The sequence below is a fragment of the Coregonus lavaretus genome (genome assembly GCF_964263955.1).
Source record: "Coregonus lavaretus genome assembly, chromosome: 33".
NCBI lineage: Eukaryota > Metazoa > Chordata > Actinopteri > Salmoniformes > Salmonidae > Coregonus > Coregonus lavaretus.
In genome coordinates this window covers 13,005,582-13,031,530 of record NC_140020.1, presented here as the reverse complement: position 1 = coordinate 13,031,530, position 25,949 = coordinate 13,005,582, and the positions used below count along the sequence as shown (strand labels likewise).

The 25,949-nt window shown below is 41.3% G+C and overlaps 1 protein-coding gene across 1 annotated transcript in view; it reads left to right on the top strand.

The window, feature by feature from the left end:
- The window catches only part of LOC311108605 (receptor-type tyrosine-protein phosphatase kappa-like), a 203,821-nt gene that overhangs the window by 165,710 nt on the left and 12,162 nt on the right, over positions 1 to 25,949 (top strand). The window contains exons 11-22 of the mRNA XM_084151268.1: positions 896 to 1,001; positions 3,166 to 3,439; positions 3,673 to 3,709; positions 8,416 to 8,551; positions 9,830 to 9,865; positions 13,329 to 13,358; positions 15,360 to 15,520; positions 22,213 to 22,400; positions 24,471 to 24,558; positions 24,788 to 24,921; positions 25,056 to 25,073; positions 25,812 to 25,848. Of these exons, the coding sequence (XP_084007394.1) occupies positions 896 to 1,001; positions 3,166 to 3,439; positions 3,673 to 3,709; positions 8,416 to 8,551; positions 9,830 to 9,865; positions 13,329 to 13,358; positions 15,360 to 15,520; positions 22,213 to 22,400; positions 24,471 to 24,558; positions 24,788 to 24,921; positions 25,056 to 25,073; positions 25,812 to 25,848 (1,245 nt within the window). The remainder of the gene's footprint in view (positions 1 to 895; positions 1,002 to 3,165; positions 3,440 to 3,672; positions 3,710 to 8,415; positions 8,552 to 9,829; positions 9,866 to 13,328; positions 13,359 to 15,359; positions 15,521 to 22,212; positions 22,401 to 24,470; positions 24,559 to 24,787; positions 24,922 to 25,055; positions 25,074 to 25,811; positions 25,849 to 25,949) is intronic.

Genomic DNA, 25,949 nt, shown 5'->3' with positions numbered 1-25,949 from the left:
TACTAGACTATTAGTAGTGCTACCAGAGAAAGTATTGTTTATTAATCAAGTAAAATTAAATTGATGCATAATGTAATTGTTCTCTTAAGAAATTCCTGCCTGTTGCTGTTTTGTTAAAAAGGGTCTGGTAGCGCTGCAGGTCTAGGAAGCGAAGTAACCAGAATGGGGTAACAAAAAATTGGTTGGGTTATGGGTTGGTTCGGTTATCGGTTTTCTGAGCAATTTCTACCATGACACTAAGCACAGCACTGAGATATCTCTCAGTAATGTTAATCGTGTCAGACTCCATTCCGTAATGGAATATCTGGATTCTCTGTATCTGTTGGAGTAATTTTCTCCAGCACACGTTTTTCCCAACTCTAATCTTGTCAGCACTCAACATGCCTTAGACAGGGATGTATTTGGAATCTGTTGAAATGACAGCCTAGGACCTCATTAGATTATAATGCAAACCACATCAATCAAATTTACCAGGTGAATGGAAGCTAAAAGCTTCTCGACATATCCCTTAATGGCAAATGAGGCCAGTAGCCTTTTTTTAAATAAGAGGGACCTGGTGCTTTTTGCGCTATGCGCCTACTTCAAAGAGATGTAATGTACGTAATGTAGATGTAATCACGCAGTTCCTGCGTTTTGGCAAAACTGCTATTGTAAATTTGTTAGGTAGCAATTCCCAGAAGTGTTTTAGAAAACATGTTCCAAGCAGGAGAGAGGTGTTTTTTTACTTTGCAGTGCTATAATAAAGGTCAGCCAAGTTCAAAATTAAACATAATGTGTCCTGATGGAGCATGCCTTTCTCAAGACTTCAACATATTACACCCCATTGCTGACAATCTTCCTCCATCTGTGATTTTGCACTAAATTCTTGTCTGTCTGGTGTGCTTTTTCCCCATAGCCCCAACACTGGAGGAGTATGATGGGTCTGAGGCGTTTCTGAATGAGACAGCCACCACCATCACGGTCCTACTGAAGCCCGCTCAGGCCAAAGGTGCCCCTATCAGGTGAGAGACCTAATGCCTGGCTTTCTTTTAGTCTACATTTTACATTTTAGTCATTTAGCAGACGCTCTTATCCAGAGCGACTTACAGTTAGTTAGTGCATACATTATTTTATTTATTTTTTATTTTTATTTTTTCATACCCCCTGTGGGAATCGAACCCACAACCCTGGCGTTGCAAACGCCATGCTCTATCAACTGAGCTACATCCCTGCCGGCCATTCCCTCCCCTCCCCTGGGCCAATTGTGCGCCGCCCCATGGGTCTCCCGGTCGCGGCCGGCTACGGCAGAGCCTGGATTTGAACCAGGATCTCTAGTGGCACAGCTAGCACTGCACTGCGATGCAGTGCCTTAGACCACTGCGCCACTCGGGAGACTAGTCATCTAGTCATTTTAATGAAGGTCATCCATCTGTTTGCCTGACATCTCTGTCAAAAGGTTTGTGTTGTGTCCCTCCCTGTAGCACATCCCACAAATAGAGAGCACAGTACTGGGTAATGTCTACAGAGACTCTGCAGGGAATTTAGATATTCAGGTCCATGGCCCTGCCGATCTCCATTTGATTTGGACATTGTTGGCCTGTGCCTTTTCATTTCCTCTCCCCTATCACAATCGGCAGGGATATGGAGTTGAAGGTACTTGTCATAAAGGGGATTTGGAGAGAACTCTTTGTGCTCAGATTCAGTAAATCACCTATTATGCAACTGGGCCTGGGCTTTGATTGTGAAATTGGAGGGGCTGCGTATAGAAAGGGAAAGGACAGCAGCCCTGAATACAAAACCACCTGACTGCATTTCTTTCTCACATGCACTCACTCAGTAGATGTGGCAGTTGTAGCTAATATGTCACACCCACTTCTAATTTCAATTTTTTTATTTTTTTATTTTTTCTGGAATACAGATTTTGTGTACAGTATAATGTTACAAATATAATAAATATGAATTGCATAGTCAGATACCAAATATGCAATGGAGGGTGGTGTTAGGAAAGTACGAGGAAATATACTACGAATAAGATTGTCATGTTTTTACCAGTTTAAAGGATTTAGGAGTATCAATGAAACAATGATGTGTGTTTTTAAAATAGACAATGATTCAGAATGGGACAGATTGTGGCCTGAGTGCATTATCAAAGGGATCGTTTAATTTGACCCGTTTTGGCAGTGCACCGTAAAACTGGCCAAGCTCTGATGGAAGCCGATTGGCTAATCATGCAGCAGGTCTGTGCAGCGGTAATTTAGAGAGGGTGGATTAAGGTGTGTATGAGAGATTGAGCTATAGCAAGCCTCAGGTCATTTTCCCAGGTAATTTGTAACATTTTGTCATTGACAAGCAATACAGGGTAGAGGAAAGAGCTCGAGCACTCACCCTATTTTGGTGGAAGTGAATTTTGTGTCCATCTGCGCCCGGCATTATGGAGTGTCACTTGCATTTTAGATCTGTGGCGCTTTGTGCTAAAATAGGAGCTATGGAAGGTCAGGGATGTGGAGATGGCTGTCAGGACACTTGGGCGTTAATGGTGAGGGAAGGGTGGACGGGGGGACAGAGACATGCCCCTGGGCAGTCATTACCAAGGGTGGGAGGGGGGTCACACTCTTGGAGCAGAACTAAGGATAGTGAAGTCCAGGAGGGGGCTCTGAGCTGTGGATGCGGAAGGAAGGAAGGTAGGTCTGCCAGGTTTACAGCTCCATGGGTGTGTGAAGGGGCTTCTCCTCGCTCTGCACTGTGTTAATAAGTTGCCCTGGCACTGTGGTTTGTGCGTGTCTCGCCACGTTAACAAAGACCCTCAGGTGGAGAGATGAAGCACAGCAGTGTGACTCTGAAATACAAATGAGAGACCTGACCTGTTTACTCTCACTTGAGGTTCATCAGCTCTCATTCAGGGGGGGTTTCTCTACAGCCTCCCAGTCTGAGAGAATGGATTGTTATTAGTTAAAGGCCATGTGCAGATAAATAGGCTCTGGTAGGGATATCAGGGCCTGTAGCGTACAACGTTGCCAAGCCAGGGCTCATTCCAAGAGTTAAGCTCATTTGGCATGCCCTCTCTGTGCCTTGTGAAGTGAGAGATTGCTTTAAGATTAGCCTGCCTATTGTTTGGCTAGCTGACTTTGTTTGCTTGTGTTGTTTTGTGGGGACTGATTGCCTGTGATGTTTTGTACCCCTCCGCAGCGCTTATCAGATCGTGGTGGAGGAGCTGAACCCACATCGCACACGCAGGGAGGCCAGCTCCGTGGACTGCTACCAGGTCCCAGTCCCCTTCCACAGTGCCTCCAGTGGTGGCTCGCCTTATTACTTTGCGGCAGAACTGCCACCAGGGAACCTTCCCGAGCCCTCTCCGTTCACGGTGGGCGACAACAAGACTTACCATGGCTTCTGGAACCCTCCGCTCGCCCCCAGGAAGAACTATAATATCTACTTCCAGGCCGTCAGCAGCGTGGAGAAGGTGAATATACACCACACTTTGTCAGCCAATAGGACGCTCTAATGTTCCCTCATTGGGTTATTAGGGTTTTAAATAAGTGTCTTAAAACTGATTTGTGCATTGTGGAGCATTGTTTTCCACTCCACCCCCCTTTGATACCCTACTATTGTTCATTAGTTTCCCTTTTATCTAGTTTGTTCCTGTTTCTCATGTTGCACTCTATTTTTATTATTTTCATTTATTTTCTTTCAAAGGAAACAAAAACACAATGTCTGAGACTTGCAACAAAAGGTAAGACTTTATTCTTTTTGCTTATTTGTACAACAATAAAAGTCCTTCTTGCCCAGTATCAATTAATTGACTGTACATTACAGTTGGATTTCAATCACATTTCTCAGTAGCCAATAAATGGCCACTCTCTTGCGCCGATAAAGAACTGTTACGTGATAATGCATGTGTCACTTTATCTTCCAAGAGAAGTGTCGTGCAGCGAGGATCTGGATTGAGGCGGAATTAAGGAAAGCTTATTTATTTGTGATATTTGCGCTTGTAAAGCACCTTGCTCTGGCGAACAGCTTGTGTCTGTGAGAACAGGGGGCTAGCAGTGGCAATCCTTCTGATTTAACAGACAGAGAGAGCGAGAGCTCACTGGTTTTTATCATAAACCCATGCTGTTGGTTTTTAGTGATTAAATTGATACAATTCATACAGTGCCAGCTCATCCGTGGCGTAAATCGAAGGGAAATAGGTTGGCGATTTATGGACTCTGTCCTCTGGCTTTGCACTATTGAAATTACCTGCATTATAGATTATGGACAACATTTATGCTGAACATGCATTTTCCGAAGTGCATTGGAGTTACTGGCCAAGTTATTCAAGTGCTTATGGTCATGTCTCTGACTAGAATGAATTAAATGGCCAGTAAGTTGAGCTTCAGTATCTCATTCAAAAGTTAGTTGGCTAGGCTAAATAGTACAATAGTCCCATCAAGTCATCAGGACATTGAGATCCACCATACTCCAGCAACAACTTTATTTCCACTAGAATGTATGAAAACTAGGAGGTATGAAACTAGCCAAATCCTACAGTTTTTCAGTGGAGAGCTATATGAAGATATTGCTAATGGCAAAACATCTCATGATCTCGGATGTCAGCTAAGGTGGCTGCTAATGCTAATATGCCAGATGTGACTGTACCATGTATTAACTCCATAGTCACCCATCAATAACACTAAGCCTGAAAAAATCATCTTAGCTACATCAGGTTTCTGCTATACTAGGCTTGCTAGGAATGACAAGCTTCCATCTACTACATGACATCACAGATAGATAGAATAGAACAGGTTCCAACATGGAACTCATTATCAGTGATGATGTCACCCCGAAGGGTGTAATACTACCATAGATTAATTTAGCTTTATTTCTATGCTTATCAATTAGACTCATATTTATGCATTTTAATGTTTGTGTGTTTTTCACGTATCCCAGTAATACAGTGCTTAATAATCAGTTAATAATTTTTGAACAGCCAAGCTTAGAAATCAGCCCACATATGCTATTAGATTATCAGATGTGGAAAGTGCTGTATTTATAATCCCTAAACAGCTGGCTATGCATTAACACACCAGGGGTTGGATTTGTTGTGCCTTTCAAAGATCGGAGAGACAGTAATATTGTTTATACTGTACTCTCATATAGACCTTTTTTGTTATTATTACCGGATTTAGCTACGTTTGGTATTCTCCTTCTCCCTGTCATGAAACCGCCGAGCCCTAGTTGATGTGACACTGACAACAAGGGCACACATAATTGTGACACTAATAAAAGTCATCCACAGTTAAGTCACTTCATACTCTAAGAGCGTGTTGATGTGGCCAATGGGTTATCTCTGTCTCTGTCATAGCCATGATGAAACATATTGCACAATTTTTCTATCCTCCCTTAACAATGTTGTTTAGTCCTAACAATAACCTGCCCTTGTCCTGCTCAGAAATTCAATTATCCCAGTGTGTGTCCATGCTGTATCCACTTGGAGTATATGTAGTCTTTGCCCACTTGTGCCGGTCTCACTCAATCACTCACGCTTTCCATCCTTGATACATTAAATGCCAGAAGTGCTCTCATTCTCTGAATTGAAAACCACCTTAATTGCCCTAACTTAATTGGGAATGAAAGTGTTGTTGTTTTTTGGTTGTACTGTTTGTCATTAATTGTTTTAAAAGTGCATTGGCCCGGAGGTTGTCATACCAATCCAGACAGAATTTCATAAGGGCTCCGCCGTGTAGCCCACTATTAGGAATGAAAATAGATTTTCATTTTAAGCAGTGAGTTTTATCTTGGAAATGGTTGTAATCCAATTCCATTTGATTTTCCTCCGGTATTTTTTCATGAATATATCTCATAAGCTCTGACAGAAACATAAGTATTCTTGAGGCGAGATGGGGATTATGTCTCAAGCAATACCTTAAAACATTTGACACCGGGCTGCAGAACTGATTAATAACCTTTTAACTGGTGTCAACATCTATTGTGAAACCTGCTCCACTAGCAAGGCTATTGTTTTTCTTGTTGCGCTCGATATTACATTTGTTATAGTGCTCTTGATGGCATAGTCTGGCTGTTGCATGTAAAGCATTGAGTGGATTAGTGTGTGTTATATGCCTATGAGATGATTTAATACTGCTGTTTTACAATCTAGTAAAGAAACAGGAGAAAGAGTGACATATTTCTGTGACATCTTCTCTTTGCCCCATAATATTGCTGCAATGATAAGCAACCATTGACAGAAAAACACATAACTCTATTATAGCAATGACTTGGTTAGTTTTTTATCACCATGGGGTCAAGTTCAAGCATACTCTGAGCAGATCCAAACAATCTAGTCTGCTCAGTTAATTTCACAGATCTTTTCCAGAATGTGTTTGAAACTGACTGTAAATACCAGAAAATGGTTTCTGTACCATCATTTTCCTGGGTACAATAGCATGGCTAAAGTGAGGGTGAAAGAGCTGTCAAACAGAGAGAAGGGAGAGGAGCTGTAGGTGTTTAAGTGTTGAAGCCAGCGGCGTGGCCAGTGGATGACAACGTGAGAGACAAGGACAGTTTGTCCTGCTCCTTTGGGACACATGTTCTGTAGATGTCCATTGCCTTCCAACCTGATAGAGAGAGGGAGATATTTGGAGAGGCACACGGGAGTCGGGGGGCTCACTGTCAAGCACAACAGACAGTCCCAAAGGGCCTGCCCCCCTCGCTTCTATAGCCCCCCATACACTGACAGAGATCTGGGTTTAAGCCCCAGAGACGACCTCCTTCCTGCTACATACATCCAGCCTTCTGTTCCTAGATGTGTTTTAGTGGCTGTTAGATATGCTCTCTAAGGTGGTTTCATCCATCCACAACATGTTAGGGATCACTCTGATCACAAATTATGTTTTACGAGCAAAACAGATTAGTTTCAGGAAAAAAGATGGCTATGGGACCACCAAACACTCCAACACAGTCTTTCCGACTGAAATAGTCGGTTCGCTCTATTTGTAAAGGTTATCGCAACCTGCTCACCGAGGGTGGGGGAGGGGGGCAGGGTTGGTAGTGTGGTAGTGGTGGTAGTCTGTCTTAGTATGTGGTCTGAGGAAGATTGTTCTTGCCCCAGGGTGGTGAGTTAGTGAAATACAGAATAGTGGTCCATCTAGTGACACAGATGCCAGCTTGTTGTTTTCTCCCTTGATAGAAACTAGGCCATTGAATTGACCCTGAGGAATAATGGCTTGAGTGCTGGCTGAAGATGGGCTTTGCCCAGGCATACATTTCTGTGCCATTGTATCAGTCTCCGTAAAGACCTTCCGTTTGATCTGTGGATGGATGAGATGGGAGTCGTCGTATCTTCCATTCCTTTCACTGCTAGGAAACTCTACATCTGTTGGTTATCATTCAGCTATTGACATAAAAGGGCTACATTATTATATTAATGAATTACTAGGTTCAGCGTTGTATAGGGATATAATTATCCTTTGACATCATATTTGCCCTGAAGGTCGGAGTGCAGGGGTCAGGAGATATTCGACTTGCATCAGGAAAATACATATATTTTTGAAATTGTACAATGGTCTCAGTCTACTGTAGGAAGGGCATTTCACTAAGTGCTAGGGGACTGTAAAAGGAAGGATTATGCTTTACTTGGGTTTTTATGTATTTTGCATTAGAAAGAGGATTATTGTGTTTGAATATCTCAAAAGCAAAATAACATAGTATATCAGCAACAATATCAATGTAGAGATATTTAGATTTTTTTCTTGCTTTTATGATTTGGTACATAGTTTTGTGTTGGTTCACCTTTGACAGTATTTACGTATGCCCCTATTTGTAAACAGTTTAGCAAATAACGTTGTGTACTAGGATATCATATTCGATTATAGTATTCAAACCCAATGCTTTACAGAAGTTAATGGCTTTGAAGATTTTGAAAATATTAAAAGAACGCAGATAGCGAATTTATGCTTGTAATATCTTGTGGGACCATGGGGGTATGAAACATAATTAGAAATTAAATTCTGAAGGCATTTAGAAGAAAACCCAATTTAATCAGGACATTAGTGTGTGTAGAACCAGTGCACAAAGATATTAAACGGTAATGGGACTATGAATGTATTTAAATATGAGTAGGCTATTGGTCTTTGTCTTTTTATGTGTTTGTGCTCAAATCATTGCTGTGACATGAGGTGGTATGGCTCAATCTGGAAGATGTCCTCAGTAAATGGTGAAGTGTATATATCATCATGTGTGATGGGAACACAATGTCTGTGTAGTGGACCACCATCTGGTCAACTGAAGTAATCATTATGGTCAAACTTTATGGTCAAACATTATGATCAAAGAAAAGTATAGTTCTGCTGGAAGAGACTCACTTTTGCACTATGCCCTTTCAAGTGTTGTATTTCACGGTCAAAACTACAACAATCATACACTGTATTAATTGACCTTTGTTTCTAACCTGTCACCTAGGAGCTACAGAGGAACCAGAGGTGATCCCGGACCCAGCCAAGCAGACAGACAGGGTGGTGAAGATCGCTGGCATCAGTGCTGGGGTGCTGGTTTTCATCCTACTGGTGCTGGTGGCCATCCTTCTGGTCAAGAAGAGGTGAGTGGAGCATCGTAAACAGTAAAGACTGTGTTACTTGCTCAATGCGAGCATAGCATACCTACACACATACACACCATTAGAACGCTGTACTCCATCCCATGCCATCAGCATAACCATGACTCACAGTGGAGGCTGGGTCAGGACTATCAGACAGCCTACACAATGAGGGAGGAGAGGGGGGTGAGAGGAGGGATGGGAGAGGGGTGAGAGGAGGAGACAAGAGACTACAGTATTGTATGTTATTGTTTATGGAGTGCCAAGACTATGTGTAACGCTGTTTTACCAGGGTTTGTCATAACAGGGTTTGGTAGAGAGTTGGATTGAGTTTCAAGGGGAGGCAGGCAGAGTACTGGACTTGAATTAGATGAGGACCCATAAGGCTTATCTCTCAGAGCAGCACAGTGAATTTAGGAGCATACAGATTTCCCCAGGTTTTCTTAAAATGTTCAGAGAATTTCATCTTTATATCTGAAGTGGCTGATCTGAAAAGCCATGTAACATACCCAGGATTATTTGGCTTTGCTGAATTTTGGAGGTGATGTGAACTCACACAAGTGCATACCAGTGGTGAACAATGCTAATAGACTTTGCTTTGCTGAGAAGTGGAACATTTCTTTGAAGTCTTTGAGAGGTGTCTTATACTTTAATAGGTATTCCGATGTGTTTTACTGTGGTTTTTCACTGCAGCTTATTAAGATTGCTGCTTTTATGCTGTTTTTACAAAAGAAAGTGGACAGCTTTTTGTTGAGGGTTGCATTCAGGATACATACTGTAACAACAATATTGAGCTGTGCTCAGTTTGTGCTTGCCTCAAGTTCATTCATTTTGTCACTCGCTTACCTCATCCCACTCAGTAATGCTTGGAGCTGCTTCATTCAAAACTTATTCAGAATATTGTTTACTGCTTGGTACAGTATAGCTATATGTATCTTTCCTGGCCTTTATTTTGTAGGATTTGACTATGGTGACCATCTAAATTCATCAAAGTCAATAATTGGCTAACTAACAGGTCCCAGCTATTCCTAATAGATAACTACTGATGCAGACAGTGGATTGAGCCTATATTAATTCCTGTGCTATCTAGGATTAACTGTTAGTGGAATTGATTAAGTCCAAGCTCAACATAATTTTACTCTACTATACTTTTCTGTTAGTATTCATAAACATTTCCCTACTTGGACAAGTTATGGGGGAATGGACTGTATTTTGGAAGGTTATGGGCTAATATACAATCCGAAACCTTTGATGTTGTCTAAATGCTACTTTTCTTTTTAGTCATGGAGGCTTTACTACGAAGAATTGGTCAGTCAGGTGTGTACACACACACACACGCACACGCACGCACACACACACACACTTGTTTTACTAACCTTGTAGGGACACACAATTGATTCCCATTCAAAATGATATTTTCCGTAACCCTAACCTTAACCCTAACCTTAACTCCAAAACATCAACTTAACCCTAAACCTAACCTTAACTCCTAAACCTAATTCTAACCCTAACACAAATTCTAACCCTAACCCTTAGAAATATAATTTTTCCTTGTGGGGACTGGCAAAATGTCCCCAGTTGGTCAAATGTTTGTTTGTTAGTTTACTATTCTTGTGAGTACTTCTGGTCCCCACAAGTATAATTAAACATGTCCACACACACACACACACACACACACACACACACACACACACACACACACACACACTCACACTCAGTTGGGGTCATGCAAAGGAGGCAGGTTGCAGAGATCAGGGTGAGTCTGGGGCCTTGAGAGAGCAAATTATGTCGTGCTGTAATTACTTTGTGAACCTCCTATTGATTTTGTTCAGTTTTTCAGATAAGGTTTTATAATGAACACTGGCAAACTGAACTGTCTCCAGCACCTGTGATGAATGCTTTGGAAAGAAATTGATATTGTTTTAAAGGGAAAAAATAAATAACTTATCCTCAGTCGGAGCACATCTCTACATGCTGATCAGGTTTAGCAGGAACGATGTGTGATGTGTGGAGAGGAGCCGTTACCCTGCACACCCTTTGTCTCTCTTTGTATGACACATGGCACCATCGTGTGGCCATTTAGCAGAATGATTGTTTGAAATTCACCCTATAGAACCCTATTACCATGTACTGTAAGTAAGAATATACTTATTTGTTATCTCACATATTTAACAAAGATTCTGACACCCACATACAATGAATGGGTCATTGATGAAAGCTTTTTCAACCAATGTGTTTTCAGGTTAGATTTACACAGAAGTGAGCTACACAATATCTAATCATCCAGGTTAAACAAACACATCCCAATTAACTTGAATGACATTAGTGCCTATCATCTGTAGGGTTCAGGAGAAGTGTATTTGAATGAGATTGATGAATGAGAGGTGTTTATACACCTGTTCCTGATAGAGATATCTGTAACGTTGTGGTTCTGTTCACAGTGTTGGACAGTCAAGCGGTGCCTGTGACTGCTGATGAGTGAGGATTTCAAATGAATCTTAATTGGCAGAGCAGCCTCTGTGTCTCTGTAGATGTTCTGCCAATTAGGGCATCGTTCCTAACGACCACTGCTCATTTACAGCCGTCTCCCTCCTAATTTCCCCTGCCATCCCCCTTCCATACCCCGATCCATAACCTTTCAACTTCAGAGAAATCTCATTCTGCCAAATCTCATTCTGCCACAGGTCATTCCTTAGCTCCATTCTTTCCCCCTCTTTCCCTTCCCTCACGCTTTTTCTCCTCCATTTTCTTCACCGGGTATTTTTGATTTAGTGGAGCTGGTCCAGGCTTGCTTTGTGGAGATAAAAGGAAAAGGTCAGGTTATAAAGTGAGTCTTTTCTCCCTGGTCATGAGTGACAGACATGGGTTGAGTGATAATAACAAAGTTTCCCTTTCTCTGATATTGAAAGAAAGTTACTTTTCATCGATGCTCTTCTGGATCAAAACTAAAGGAGTGACTTTTGAATTATAGTTAAGTATGCTACAGTAAGTCTGGCATATTCAAACCCCTTTGTTCAGTATTACAAACAATTGGTTTGTGTTGGTTTGGTGTTGGTGTACTATTGTAGTTGCACAGTATTTCATGTTTTGTAATAGAATCTATTCCCTGTGGTTTAGAATATTTTTCAGAGAGGTGGGAGGGGGTTCATTTCATTGAATGCTTTTCATATAAGCCATTGGCATTAATTGCAGCGCCTGCTTTTGAGTTTTTGGATGGCTTCCTGGTTTGTAATTTCAGCCTGAAAAAGGACTGGTGTTTGGAGCGATAGGGCACATTGAGTGCTAATGAGCCATAAACTCCTAATCCCATTGGAATGGATTAAAAGTACTGATGGTAATTGAATTCTGAAATATGACTAATGTCCCTTTGTCCCCAAAGTAAAGAGAAAGCTTGTGAAAATCAATAAAATATGGATTTGTTTTGGAACTAGTTAGCTTAACGTGTTGTGGATGTCTTGAATGTAGTTAATGGTGTTGGTGTAATAGTCAACAAGGTGTAGTAATCAACTAGACATCCTCTCAGTCGGTCTATTCTACAGATAATTAGAGGTCTATTTCTCTCTCTCTCACACACACACTGTGTCTCAATCTCTCTTCCTCTTGTTAGTTGCACCGAGTTTCTTTTCTTCCGAAATCAGGTGACCAGTAGAGTAGAACTCAATGATATACTTAAGCAATAAGGCCCGAGGAGGTGTGGTATATGGCCAATATACCACGGCTAAGGGCTGTTCTTAAGCACGACGCAACGCAGAGTGCATGGACACAGCCTTTAACCGTAGTATATTGGCCATATACCACAAACCCCCGAGGTGCCTTATTGCTATTATAAACTGGTTACCAATGTAATTAGAGCTGTAAAAAAATGTTTTGTCATACCCGTAGTATACGGTCTGATATACCACAGCTGTCAGCCAATCAGCATTCAGGGCTTGAACCACCCAGTTTAATACAAGTTAATGAAGTGGATATTGGAATCTCGTAGTTGCTTTGCACGGAAACAATCGAGGTTGAAGCCAAAACATAAATGCAGTGGCAACATTTGTATGCTTCTTTTATTTTCATTTTACTTGCACACTATCTTCAATTACACATTTATTTTCATTTTCATTTAGGAAAGTTGATATCTGATGATTACATTACAAACACTAGTTACTGAGGAGATCAATACTTATGGGCAAGACACATCTCATTGATCTAATACAATAATGAATCTGTGGTTCCCTTTTTGAACTGAACCTATAAAAGATACTGCATCTTTAAAATGGTGGTCCATGACATTGCTTGTTTTCCAGGTAGCAAGAAGCTTGTTCTTTAGTATGGCGCAATTTGTTTTGCAGCTGTGTTTATCCACGATGCTTGTCAATACTTTTCTTTTCATATGTAACACCATAGCCTAAATCTAATGATAATAGTTTTGTGAGTCCATAACACCAACAGTCAATCTTAAGACTGTCTGACTGTCCATGTGAATGAGACAGTATTTAATGCATGACATTAATGATTCCGCCCAATTCCAAATTCAACCAGAACAAAATATGAACTATTTGCATATTTGTAATTAAAATAATTTTCTTGCACACTATCTTCAATTACACTGGAACATAAAACTGCATGCAGCTCAATTTGAATGCATGTAAAAATGAAATTCTAACATTAGGAAGTTAATTCATAGATTTAATTTTGTTGTCTTGCACTTTTTTCTGCTTTTGTTGATCCGACTGATTCACACTTTGCATTCACCAATATTTCTTTATCCTGCTGTCTCTGATTTGCGTACCAGGAGGAGCTACTATTCTTACTCATATTACCTGTAAGTAAACAGACAAACAACAACAACAACAACAAAACAGAAACAAACAAACCCAAAATACAATGAGTGCACTTGTCCTTGATTAGTTATGTAGTGTTTTAAAGATGCAGTATCCTTTTTTCAAGTGAAAACGCATATCGCTCAGAACCAATTGCCATTGCCATTGACTAGCTCAAACATGCTTCGAAACACTCTCCAAACCAAAGTCATGATGACCAAAAGCGGTGTTATTTGAAAAAAGAATGCTGCACTTTGTGTCCTGTGTTCTATCTGTGTGCATGTGGTTGTATGTCAGTAACTCATGTATTTCATCACTCTTCTTCATCTCCTGGGCCTCCTTTATCCATTGAAAGGATATATACGGGGTAAACTGTGTGCCTCTACACGTGCACACTGCTTGTGTTGTATGTCTTAAATATCTCATAAGCCCTTTCCAATTGGTTGCTCTGAATGTTGGTTGCAGAAGGTTTCCTCTTTGGGTTGGTGTAGGTTATTTTTCCGCTGTAGACAGTAGACAATCATCTCCACACTGTGGTGCTTTCCACTTCCTAAGAGCAAAAAAATAATAATCCCCAATCTGTTGTCCTGACAAGTCTGCCGATGCTCTCACATGCGCTCCCATTCGACATGCTTGCCATTTCACCCTCACCTCTGTGAGAGTGATGTTTTATGCTACACAGGCCTCGCATTTACCTCCACACTCCTCTCATTTTTGTATTTCTCACAATCATGTTTCATTTCATACCTAGAAGTGACACTCAATCTCAAGTGAATTCAAGTGAATGAGTCTTTTCAGCATTTCGGAGATGATTCCCCCGATGCAAGATAATTTTGTATGATTTATTTATTTTTCTCTCATGAAAATGAAATATACTGTATCAGCTTCGCAGTGACCATCTTATGCTGGCTTCGGATAGTCCCTTAAAGCGATGTTAGGATATCAAATTTCTTAGCGCTGGGGGACATTTAGCCAATTATATCCTGTTAAATTGGAATAATTGAACAGCTGAAAGTTACCAATAATTACATTAAAATTGTCAATCTGTTTTTCCCAACGGGAAAGAGAGGTATCCCACAGTTTGCCGCTATCAAAGGTCATTGAAAGGTAAAACATGGAAACCAGATAATTTTCTCATGGCTCTTGATAAATTGGAACCTGCTGTGCATACCTATTTTGGTCCCACTTCAAATTTATGATGGGCAGAAATGAGTATATTCTGCCTATAATTGTCATTTTACTAGAACTGTATGAAATTAAACAATTTGGTATCTTTCTCCTGCTGTCCACCCATCTGTCTCTTCTCTAGTACAAAGAGTCCTCCTTTCAATTTCACTAGAGCGGCTGCTTAATAACCTCATCTCAGTGCTTTCATCTAACTGCAAACTGCAATCAGAGGATCATTTGTACTGCAGCACCTTTCTTCAGGGTGCTCGCAAAGTGGAATTAGGAACTAGGAATAGAATAGAGTGGGTATGTGTTTTCATCTCAGTACTCTTTTTTACAATACAAATGTAGAGAAACCGGCACAGTCGTAATTGCCCTTGAAATAAAAGCCTCCCAGTCTTGCAGGTGTTCAATCAGCTTTTCTCAACCAGGGGCCAATGAGGGAGTGCGTACACAATCAGTTAAATCGGTCAAACCCCATTAACCCCATCTATTCCTGTCCAGATGAAAGTATAATGAGACAATCAACCAAACAGTGAGTCCCCATTTTTCAGAATGTCTTGTCAGAGCCCAGATTGGGGATGCCATGTGGCAATATTTCTTCTACAGTATGTACCGAAGGATATTTGACCCTAAGAATACAGTATTTGTGGGGTTTGCACATATTATTGGATGAAAACACCATTTAAAAAAGGCGATATGTGGAAGCCAAACCAGTGGTCTGTTGTCATGGAGATAAGCTTTTCTCTTTCATCTCTTTCTCTTTAGTCTTTCCTGTAAATAATCGTCGACAAGGTATTTTTGTGATATTTAAACCGGTTTGTCCGATCCTTCAGGAAACTGGCCAAGAAGCGCAAAGACGCCATCGGGAATACTCGTCAGGAAATGACCCACATGGTTAATGCCATGGACCGCAGTTATGCTGATCAGAGCACACTACATGCTGAGGATCCCATGGCTGTCACATTCATGGACTCCCACAATTTCAGCAACAGATGTAAGTATAATAGTCCCTCCACAGATCCCTGGGAAACACCTCCCTCAACAGACACATGATACATGTAAGAAAGCCTCCTGACAGTGAGATCAGAGGAGGCTGGTGGGAGGAGCTATAGGATGACGGGCTCATTGTAATGGCTGGAAAGGAGTCAATGGAATGGTACCAAACACATCAAACACATGGAAACAACGTGTTTGACTCTGTTCCATTGATTCCATTCCAGCCATTACAATGAGCCTGTCCCCCTATAGCTCCTCCCACCAGCCTTCTGACAGTTAGATAACCCCTCTGCCTTACAATGGAAAAGGCCTTATTACAGAGAAGTGTCCTATAAGACAGGCTCTGACGAGAGGCGTTAAGTTATACCTTACATGTTTTTACTTTAATGGCATTTATTCATATCTTGGGAATTTCCTTTTATGCATTTTAATGATTTGAACCGTTGGTGCAGGATATTTTGGTAGAATTACTTCTATTCTTATGCTCTGTTCATCTTGCCCCTGGTACTTTATCATTCAGTAGTGTGCTGCAGCTTACTCAAGCCTTCTGGAATGTTCCTCATAAGATTTTTTTCCCTACAGTGCCTAATGATCCACTTGTGCCAACGGCAGTGCTAGGTGAGGCCCTGGTGCTATGTCATCTGCCCTGCCATGGCTTGTGTTCCTCATGCATATGTCGTTGTCACAGTCCTGTAGCCGTCCATTGTAAACCTGTAGCTGTTCCATTGTCTCTGTATTAAGTCTGTGTAGTCAGTCACAATTCACGATAGCCTTGAGAATTTATCACTGTCAGAATGACTGGCCTCCACATTCACTTATCCAGTAAGGGGGATAAAATAGGAATTGTTTCCAGATTGTAGATTTCCCCTGGCTGCCAGTATAAAGCACTTGGCCCTCAGCCATGGTAGAGTGGAGATGTGGTAGTCCTCCAGTGAACAGATGAGCTAACCCTTCAGGGTTTAGAACCTACCCATGAGCCGTTGGATTGAAGCTAAACCCCATTCAGAGACTCACTGTATGCATTGCAACTGTCTACAAGCTCCATATCCTGCTCAGGGCATTGGTTAAGAGATGAAGAGGGAAAACAAATTCAAACTAAAGTGAAGATTGATATATGACGGATACATTCACCTGAGCCTCAACCTGAAGATCAACCTCCTACATAACACTGTTATAGAATGAAACCAGTCATCCTGTCATTGTGTGTAAGTCCATAGCGTCAGACAGACTTTGTGAGCGGGTGCCATTTTACAACACCCTCAGCCCCCCTGGGACTTGTCTCTGTCTGTGGAGAGTCAAAAAACACATCTGACAGTTTCTATGTAATGGAGTTCAGTGTTCACTCATGGCATCAGGAAGGAGAGTGTTAGACACGGTGACACTAGACACGGTGTAGTCCACACTGAAAGAACAAGCAAGCAACCGCTGAGGGTCTTTACGGCTCACTGAAAACCTGAGTTTGATGGGGAATTAAAATGCCCCCTCAGGCCAGTGTGCTTGCTGTGAAAATGTCTTATTTTAGCTCTGTGTTGTCGCTGGGCTTGGTAATAGGAAGTGAAGGGTGCAGTTCAAACCGTGACTCAATCTATCATGTTAGGACAGAATTAAGAAATACGAATTTGCTAATGAGTAAAAATGTCAGCTTAGATAGTCTATACTCTAGAGTGCAGCAGTTCTCTCACAAGCTTAGTGTCACTCCTCCTAGATCCCGCCCACTGCAGAAGTGTCTGTCAGTCTCGCCATAGCTTTCTAGAAAGCCATTTGCAAATGTGTAAGAAAGTCAATGTTGTGTTTTGGTCATGTAGTACAGTCAAATCTGTCGTCATTGTTTGGTGATCACTTCCACCACCCTAACGTTCCAGTCATGTCACGTCATTATATATATATATATATATATATATATATACACACATATATATATACACACATATATATATATATATATACACATAGGTATATATGTGTATATATGTATATATATGCATATATATGTATATATATGCATATATATGCATATATATATACACATATATGTATGTGTGTAATAATGTGTATATATGTGTGTATATATATATATATATATATATATATATATACACATATATATACACACACATATATATATATACACATAGGTATATATGTGTATATATGTATATATATGCATATATATGTATATATATGCATATATATACACATATATGTATGTGTGTATATATGTGTGTAATAATGTGTATATATGTGTGTGTGTGTGTATATATATATTTTTTTGTCCATTAAAATAACGTCAAATTGATCAGAAATACAGTTTAGACATTGTTAATGTTGTAAATGGCTATTGTAGCTGGAAACAGCTGATTTTTAATGGAATATCTACATAAGCGTACAGAGGCCCATTATCAGCAACCATCAGGCCTGTGTTCCAATGGCACGTTGTGTTTGCTAATCCAAGTTTATCATTTTAAAAGGCTAATTGATCATTAGAAAACCATTTTGCAATTATGTTAGCACAGCTGAAAACTGTTGTGCTGATTAAAGAAGCAATAAAACTGGCCTTCTTGAGACTAGTTGAGTATCTGGAGCATCAGCAATTGTGGGTTCGATTACAGGCTCAAAAGGCCCAGATACAAATAACTTTCTTCTGAAACTCGTCAGTCTATTCTTGTTCTGAGAAATGAAAGCTATTCCATGCGAGAAATTGCCAAGAAACTGAAGATCTCGTACAACGCTGTGTACTACTCCCTTCACAGAACAGCGCAAACTGGCTCTAACTAAAATAGAAAGAGGAGTGGGAGGCCCCGGTGCACAACTGAGCAATAGGACAAATACATTAGAGTGTGTAGTTTGAGAAACAGGCGCCTCACAGGTCCTCAACTGGTAGCTTCATTAAATAGTACCCGCAAAACACCAGTCTCAACGTCAACAGTGAAGAGGAAACTCTGGGATGCTGACCTTCTAGGCAGCGTTCCAAAGAACTGGCCAATAAAAATAAAATATTAAGATGGGCAGTCTGAGATATGGCTTTTTCTTTACAACTCTGCCTAGAAGGTCAGCATCCAGGAGTCGCCTCTTCACTGTTGACGTTGAGACTGGTGTTTTACATTGTAGAATAATAGTGAAGACATCAAAAGTATGAAATAACACAAATGGAATCATGTAATTACCAAAAAAGTGTTAAACAAATATATATATATTTTATATTTGAGATTCTTCAAATAGCCACCCTTTGCCTTGATGACAGCTTTGCACACTCTTGGCATTCTCTCAACCAGCTTAATGAGATAGTCACCTGGAATAAATTTCAATTAACAGGTGTGCCTTCTTAAAAGTTAATTTGTGGAATTTATTTCCTTCTTCATACGTTTGAGCCAATCAGTTGTGTTGTGACAAGGTGGGGGGGGGGGTATACAGAAGATAGCCCTATTTGGTAAAAGATGAAGTCCATATTATGGCAAGAACAGTTCAAATAAGCAAAGAGAAACGACAGTCCATCATTACTTTAAGACATGAAGGTCAATCAATACGGAAAATGTCAAGAACTTTGAAAGTGTCTTCAAGTGCAGTCGAAAATACCATCAAGCGCTATGATGAAACGGCTCTCATGAGGACCGCCACAGGAATGGAAGACCCAGAGTTACCTCTGCTGCAGAGGATAAGTTCATTAGAGTTACTAGCCTCAGAATATGCAGCCCAAATAAATGCTTCACTGAGTTCAAGTCACAGACACATCTCAACATCAACTGTTCAGAGGGGACGGTGTAAATCAGGCCTTCATGGTCAAATTGCTGCAAAGAAACCACTACTAAAGGACACCAATAATAAGAAGAGACCTGCTTGGGCCAAGAAACACGAGCAATGGACATTAGACCGGTGGAAATTTGTCCTTTTGGTCTCCAAATTTGAGATTTCTGGTTACAACCGCCATGTCTTTGTGAGATGCGGTGTGGGTGAACGGATGATCTCCGGATGTGTAATTCCCACCGTAAAGCATGGTGGAGGAGGTGTTATGGTGTGGGGGTGCTTTGCTGGTGACACTTAACCAGCATGGCTACCACAGCGTTTTGCAGTGATACACCATCCCATCTGGTTTGGGCTTAGTGGACAATGACCCAACACACCTCCAGGCTCTGTAAGGGCTATTTGACCAAGAAGGAGAGTGATGGAGTGCTGCATCAGATGACCTGGCCTCCACAATCCCCCGACCTCAACCCAATTGAGATGGTTTGGGATGAGTCAGACGGTAGAGTGAAGGAAAAGCAGCCAACAAGTGCTCAGCATATGTGGGAACTCCTTCAAGACTGTTGGAAAAGCATTTCAGGTGAAGCTGGTTGAGAGAATGCCAAGAGTGTGCAAAGCTGTCATCAGGGCAAAGGGTGACTCTTTGAAGAATCTCAAATTTAAAATATATTTTGATTTGTTTAACACTTTTTTGGTTACTACATGATTCCATATGAGTTATTTCATAGTTTTGATGTCTTCACTATTCTTCTACAATGTAGAAAATAGTAAAAAATAAAGAAAAAATATTGAATGAGTAGGTGTGTCCAAACTATTGACTGGTACTGTATATATGTGTGTGTGTGTGTGTGTGTGTGTGTGTGTGTGTGTGTGTGTGTGTGTGTGTGTGTGTGTGTGTGTGTGTGTGTATGTCTGTGTGTGTGTGTGTGTTTGTGTGTGTATATATATATACCCTACCTTCAAAAGTTTGGGGTCACTTAGAAATGTCCTTGTTTTCCATGAAAACATACATGAAATGAGTTTGAATAGGAAATATAGCAAAATATATAGGAAATGTAGTTATTGACAAGGTTAGAAATAATGATTTTTAATAGAAATAATAATTGTGTCCTTCAAACTTTGCTTTCGTCAAAGAATCCTCCATTTGCAGCAATTACAGCCTTGCAGACCTTTGGCATTCTAGTTGTCAATTTGTTTTGCAGGTACTATTTAATGAAGCTGCCAGTTGAGGACCTTTGAGGTGTCTAGTTTAGTAGTACACACCGTTGTACGAGATCTTCAGTTTCTTGGCAATTTCTCGCATGGAATAGCCTTCATTTCTCAGAACAAGAATAGACTGAAGAGTTTCAGAAGAAAGTTATTTGTTTCTGGCCATTTTGAGCCTGTAATCGAACCCACAATTGCTGATGCTCCAGATACTCAACTAGTCTCAAGAAGGCCAGTTTTATTGCTTTTTAATCAGCACAACAGTTTTCAGCTGTGCTAACATAATTGCAAAAGGGTTTTCTAATGATCAATTAGCCTTTTAAAATGATCAACTTGGATTAGCAAACACAATGTGCCATTGGAACACAGGACTGATGGTTGCTGATAATGAGCCTCTGTACGCCTATGTAGACATTCCATTAAAAATCAGCCGTTTCCAGCTACAATAGCCATTTACAACATTAACAATGTCTACACTGTATTTCTTATCAATTTGATGTTATTTTAATGGACAAAAAAATTGCTTTTCTTCTGAAAACAAGGACATTTCTAAGTGACCCCAAACTTTTGAACGGTAGTGTATGTGTGTGTGTGTGTGTGTGTGCGTGTATACATTTGTATTATATATGTACTACAAACCCTGTGTGCTAACTGTTTATCTAGCTAAAAGCTCTTGTTTTTTTCTTTTCTTGCTGTCCTTATTATAAAGTGCCAATTACCGGTAAGTGCATGTGACCAGTGTGTGTGGAAAGTGTCCCAAAGTGTTTAATGAAATGAAAAGAAATTGATTGCCAGAGAACATATACTGGATCTCAATGCTATTGTGTTAATGATTTATCCATTAAATGGATGTATGTTTCAGTAACAGTAGCTGACTTCCCCTCCACTGACAGTAAATTGTGCGGGGTCCTTAAACCGTGACTTAACATTCCCCTAAACCTACATTTGTGGGGTGGCAGTAGCTCAGGAGCTAGCCAAGCAGGAAGGATGTAGAGCTCATGGCTCAGTAGGTCATGTGATTGCCAGTAGGTCAGGCTGGGCTTTAGAGGGGTGTAGATTCTTCCTAAGGAGAACCTGGGTCTCAACAGCCAACCACCTCACTTTCCCACACGCACGCCCACACACACTCACGCCGCACTCACAGACACACACACACACACTCATCTCCTGTCTCCCGGGCAGGCTGTTAAATGGTTGTGTGTCTGAGGGGTTGACATGGTTCAGATAAGACATTAAAGGGCACATATGGTGCCTGTCAGGCCTGTGAGTCCAGCATCTCTCCCCTGAAAGTGTCCTGCCCTCACACAGTCTTCACTGAGAGGCCCCTGTGTCTGTCCGTCTGTTTGTCTGCTGGGAAAGGCAGGCACACCACTCCTCGGCTGTATCAAGCTCCGTCTTGCCCACTCACCAAGCTGACTCGACACGTCAGTGACTGCCAGGTGCCATGTGGCTTACATCCCTCACAGCTTAGCGGCCTCACTGGGGGGTTGCTTTAGATAGATAGTGTACTGGCAGGAGCCATGTTATTTGCCAGAAAGAAAATGCTATTTTTATTTGCCATTTTTGCTAGAAAAACATGTAGGTTTGTAAGAGAAACACACCCAATGTGGTTATAATAGGGGATTCGTCATGATTTGCACACAGGCCAGATATGTGCTCTGTGAGTGTTTGTGATTGTGATGTTGAGTGATAATGCTCCTTCACAAGCCTGTGTATTCCTCACCAACGTGTGATTTCCCTGGACAGATGAGAACCACACTGCAGCTGCTGCAGAGTCCAGTCGGCTGCTGGACGTCCCCCGGTACCACTGTGAGGGGACAGATTCGCCCTACCAGACCGGTCAACTGCACCCAGCCATCAGGGTGGCTGACCTGCTCCAACACATCAACCTGATGAAGACCTCCGACAGCTATGGCTTCAAGGAGGAGTATGAGGTCAGACCCCATGACTCTAATCTACAGTACACCCATTACACAGCACAAGGCCCTAAGACTCTTGTCTACAGTACTCATTACATAACACAAGGCCCTAAGACTCTAGTCTACGGTACACCCATAACATAACACAAGGCCCTAAGACTCGAGTCTACAGTACTCATTACATAACACAAGGCCCTAAGACTCTAGTCTACGGTACACCCATAACATAACACAAGGCCCTAAGACTCTAGTCTACGGTACACCCATAACATAACACATGGCCCTAAGACTCGAGTCTACAGTACACCCATAACATAACACAAGGCCCTAAGACTCTTGTCTACAGTACTCATTACATAACACAAGGCCCTAAGACTCTAGTCTACGGTACACCCATAACATAACACAAGGCCCTAAGACTCGAGTCTACAGTACTCATTACATAACACAAGGCCCTAAGACTCTAGTCTACGGTACACCCATAACATAACACAAGGCCCTAAGACTCGAGTCTACAGTACTCATTACATAACACAAGGCCCTAAGACTCTAGTCTACGGTACACCCATAACATAACACAAGGCCCTAAGACTCTAGTCTACGGTACACCCATAACATAACACATGGCCCTAAGACTCGAGTCTACAGTACACCCATAACATAACACAAGGCCCTAAGACTCTTGTCTACAGTACTCATTACATAACACAAGGCCCTAAGACTCTAGTCTACGGTACACCCATAACATAACACAAGGCCCTAAGACTCGAGTCTACAGTACTCATTACATAACACAAGGCCCTAAGACTCTAGTCTACGGTACACCCATAACATAACACAAGGCCCTAAGACTCTTGTCTACAGTACTCATTACATAACACAAGGCCCTAAGACTCTAGTCTATGGTACACCCATAACATAACACAAGGCCCTAAGACTCTAGTCTACGGTACACCCATAACATAACACATGGCCCTAAGACTCGAGTCTACAGTACACCCATAACATAACACAAGGCCCTAAGACTCTTGTCTACAGTACTCATTACATAACACAAGGCCCTAAGACTCGAGTCTACGGTACACCCATAACATAACACAAGGCCCTAAGACTCGAGTCTACAGTACACCCATAACATAACACAAGGCCCTAAGACTCTATTCTGTACTTATAACATAGCATATTTACGGTGGTCCTAAATGGCAGAGTAGCTTTTAAAATGAAGTGACAGACCCTTAGGGCCACCGTACATTTTAGATAAATCTATGTGTTCCTCAGCCCTCAAGACAGTCTTACTGATAGTCTCACTATTCGAAACATCAACACACCTTTAACTTCATAAAATTCTAATCTGGTACAAATGAAATATACAACATTATTGGGAGGTTCTTAAAAAAATACAATATTCCTACAGTGGAGAACAAGCTAAAATGTCATAGGGATTATGTCACATCCTGTCGTGGTTCTTCGATGCTCACTGTGTCGACTGGATGGGCGACCACAGCCCTGCAGAGAGAGAGTTTCCTGTCAGGGGGCGGTTTGCCCGTGAGTCGCTCCACACTGCCTGCAGGGGTTTAGAGACGTTCAGTTTCTTGCTCTGCAGCATTTGAAAGTTCAAGGGTTTAGTATAGAAGTGTTGTGAAAAAAGTTACAGACATAGACTTATATGGCTCAGCTCTGATAGTCATCTCCCCATTAGTATTAGATAATGATCACAGTGGTGAAGACCAAACGTAGAGGTTTTGAGCATCAAACCTCACACTGCATTTACTCTCCAGCCCTTTGTACTTCAATGGACAGTAGAATAATTAATTTCACTTTTTTAATTGGCCACATTGTTGCCAGAAAATGTGTCGCATTTGCCACCTTGTGTGTCTATTGTTTTCTGAGACCCACCAGGCTAGACATCGAAGCTTTGAAGTGATGGTTCTTGGACAGACATACAATAGAAAAGTCCATAGAAAACTGCCTTTTGATTATTTTGCAGTGCCTTACCCACCGTCTAGACAGTAGTGGTGTACATACTTGCTAAACGTGTGTTCTTATCAGCCTCACTCACTCTGTTCCATTCTGTTTGGTGTGCAGAGTTTTTTTGAAGGCCAGTCCGCTTCCTGGGATGTGGCAAAGAAAGACACTAACAGAACCAAGAACCGCTATGGAAACATCATTGCATGTAAGTCTTGTATTTAACTTCTAATAAAGTTGCTAGGTGTTGATGCCTCCTTTTGGCTTGTGTACTTTTAGGAATTAGCTCATTAAATATGGCAAACCATAAAATCAATATGTTATCATATCCTTACCTGACTCCTCTTATTCTCAGGAAATTTGGAAGAATCATTTTGATTTGACTTGCTGTTAGTCAAATAAAACTAGCCAGCCTACTAACCCATGTTATATTACAGACGATCATTCTAGAGTGATCCTGCAACCAATGGAAGACGACCCTTCCTCTGACTATATCAACGCCAACTACATTGACGTAAGTGGCGCAGCCTCCTCCATTGGCGAACGTGTGCGACACAACCGTCCTTCTCTCGTATGTGAGGCCTTCTATGCATGCCTTTGTCAACAATATGAATACAGCTTTTATTTTCCTCCTTCAGTCAAAGTGCTTGTACTCACTGACATTGTTGTGCTTTCTTTCACTCTTGCCTATGATTTGGGCTGTAGATATGGCTGTACAGGGATGTAAGTATCACTGTAGGGGACCTCACCACACCTCATGTTTTCCACTCTCCCTCCTCGTTCACCTCTGGTTACTTCTAACAACATCTGCACGGAAACGCATGAGATGTTCTCCCATCTCCCCCCTTTTTGATTTGATCCTACCATGCTGTTGTTCATCAGCTTCTCTCATTTCACATGTCCTCATGCCCGACGTGTACATCCCTGATCCGTGTGCTACTGTTCTCAATAGGAATGGTTGTCATATTTACAAGATGGTGGCCGCCTGTGTTTTTCCTTTGTTGCCTCCCCTACTGTGCCTGTACCCAGCCAGATCAAATCTGATAGGGATCATTTGGAGTGTTAGGACCTATTGACTCTATAAAGGAACTTGCTAGTAAGCAGCCAATTACAGTAATGTAGTATTCCTACGAAGTAATCGATAATGAAACATTCTTGGCATTAAAACACACCAGAGTTGAGCTTTACCAAGCAATATATGTCCATTTAATTGACACATACTCAAAGCACAAGTAGGAAATGTTCTCTCATTGAAAGTTTATATTAGTGAATTAATTGGTACACGAGAACAGCTCTGTGCATATTAGCGCATAAAGCCATTGACTTTCCTGAAGATGAATCTCATGCAGTCCAAGCTGGGGTTGAGGCACGGTGTGCTATGTAGTAGTCTGCTGTTGTTGCTGCACTATATAAACGTCTTACACAATGATCTTAAAGTATTGTGATTGTTGCACTTTTCAGGGGTATCAGAGGCCAAGTCATTACATTGCAACTCAAGGTAAGACAAAGTACCCCCCCCCCCCCCCCCCGCCCCCCCCCCCCCCCCCCCCCCCACCACCTCTAAAGAATGATTTGATTCTGATATAGTATTTTTATTTT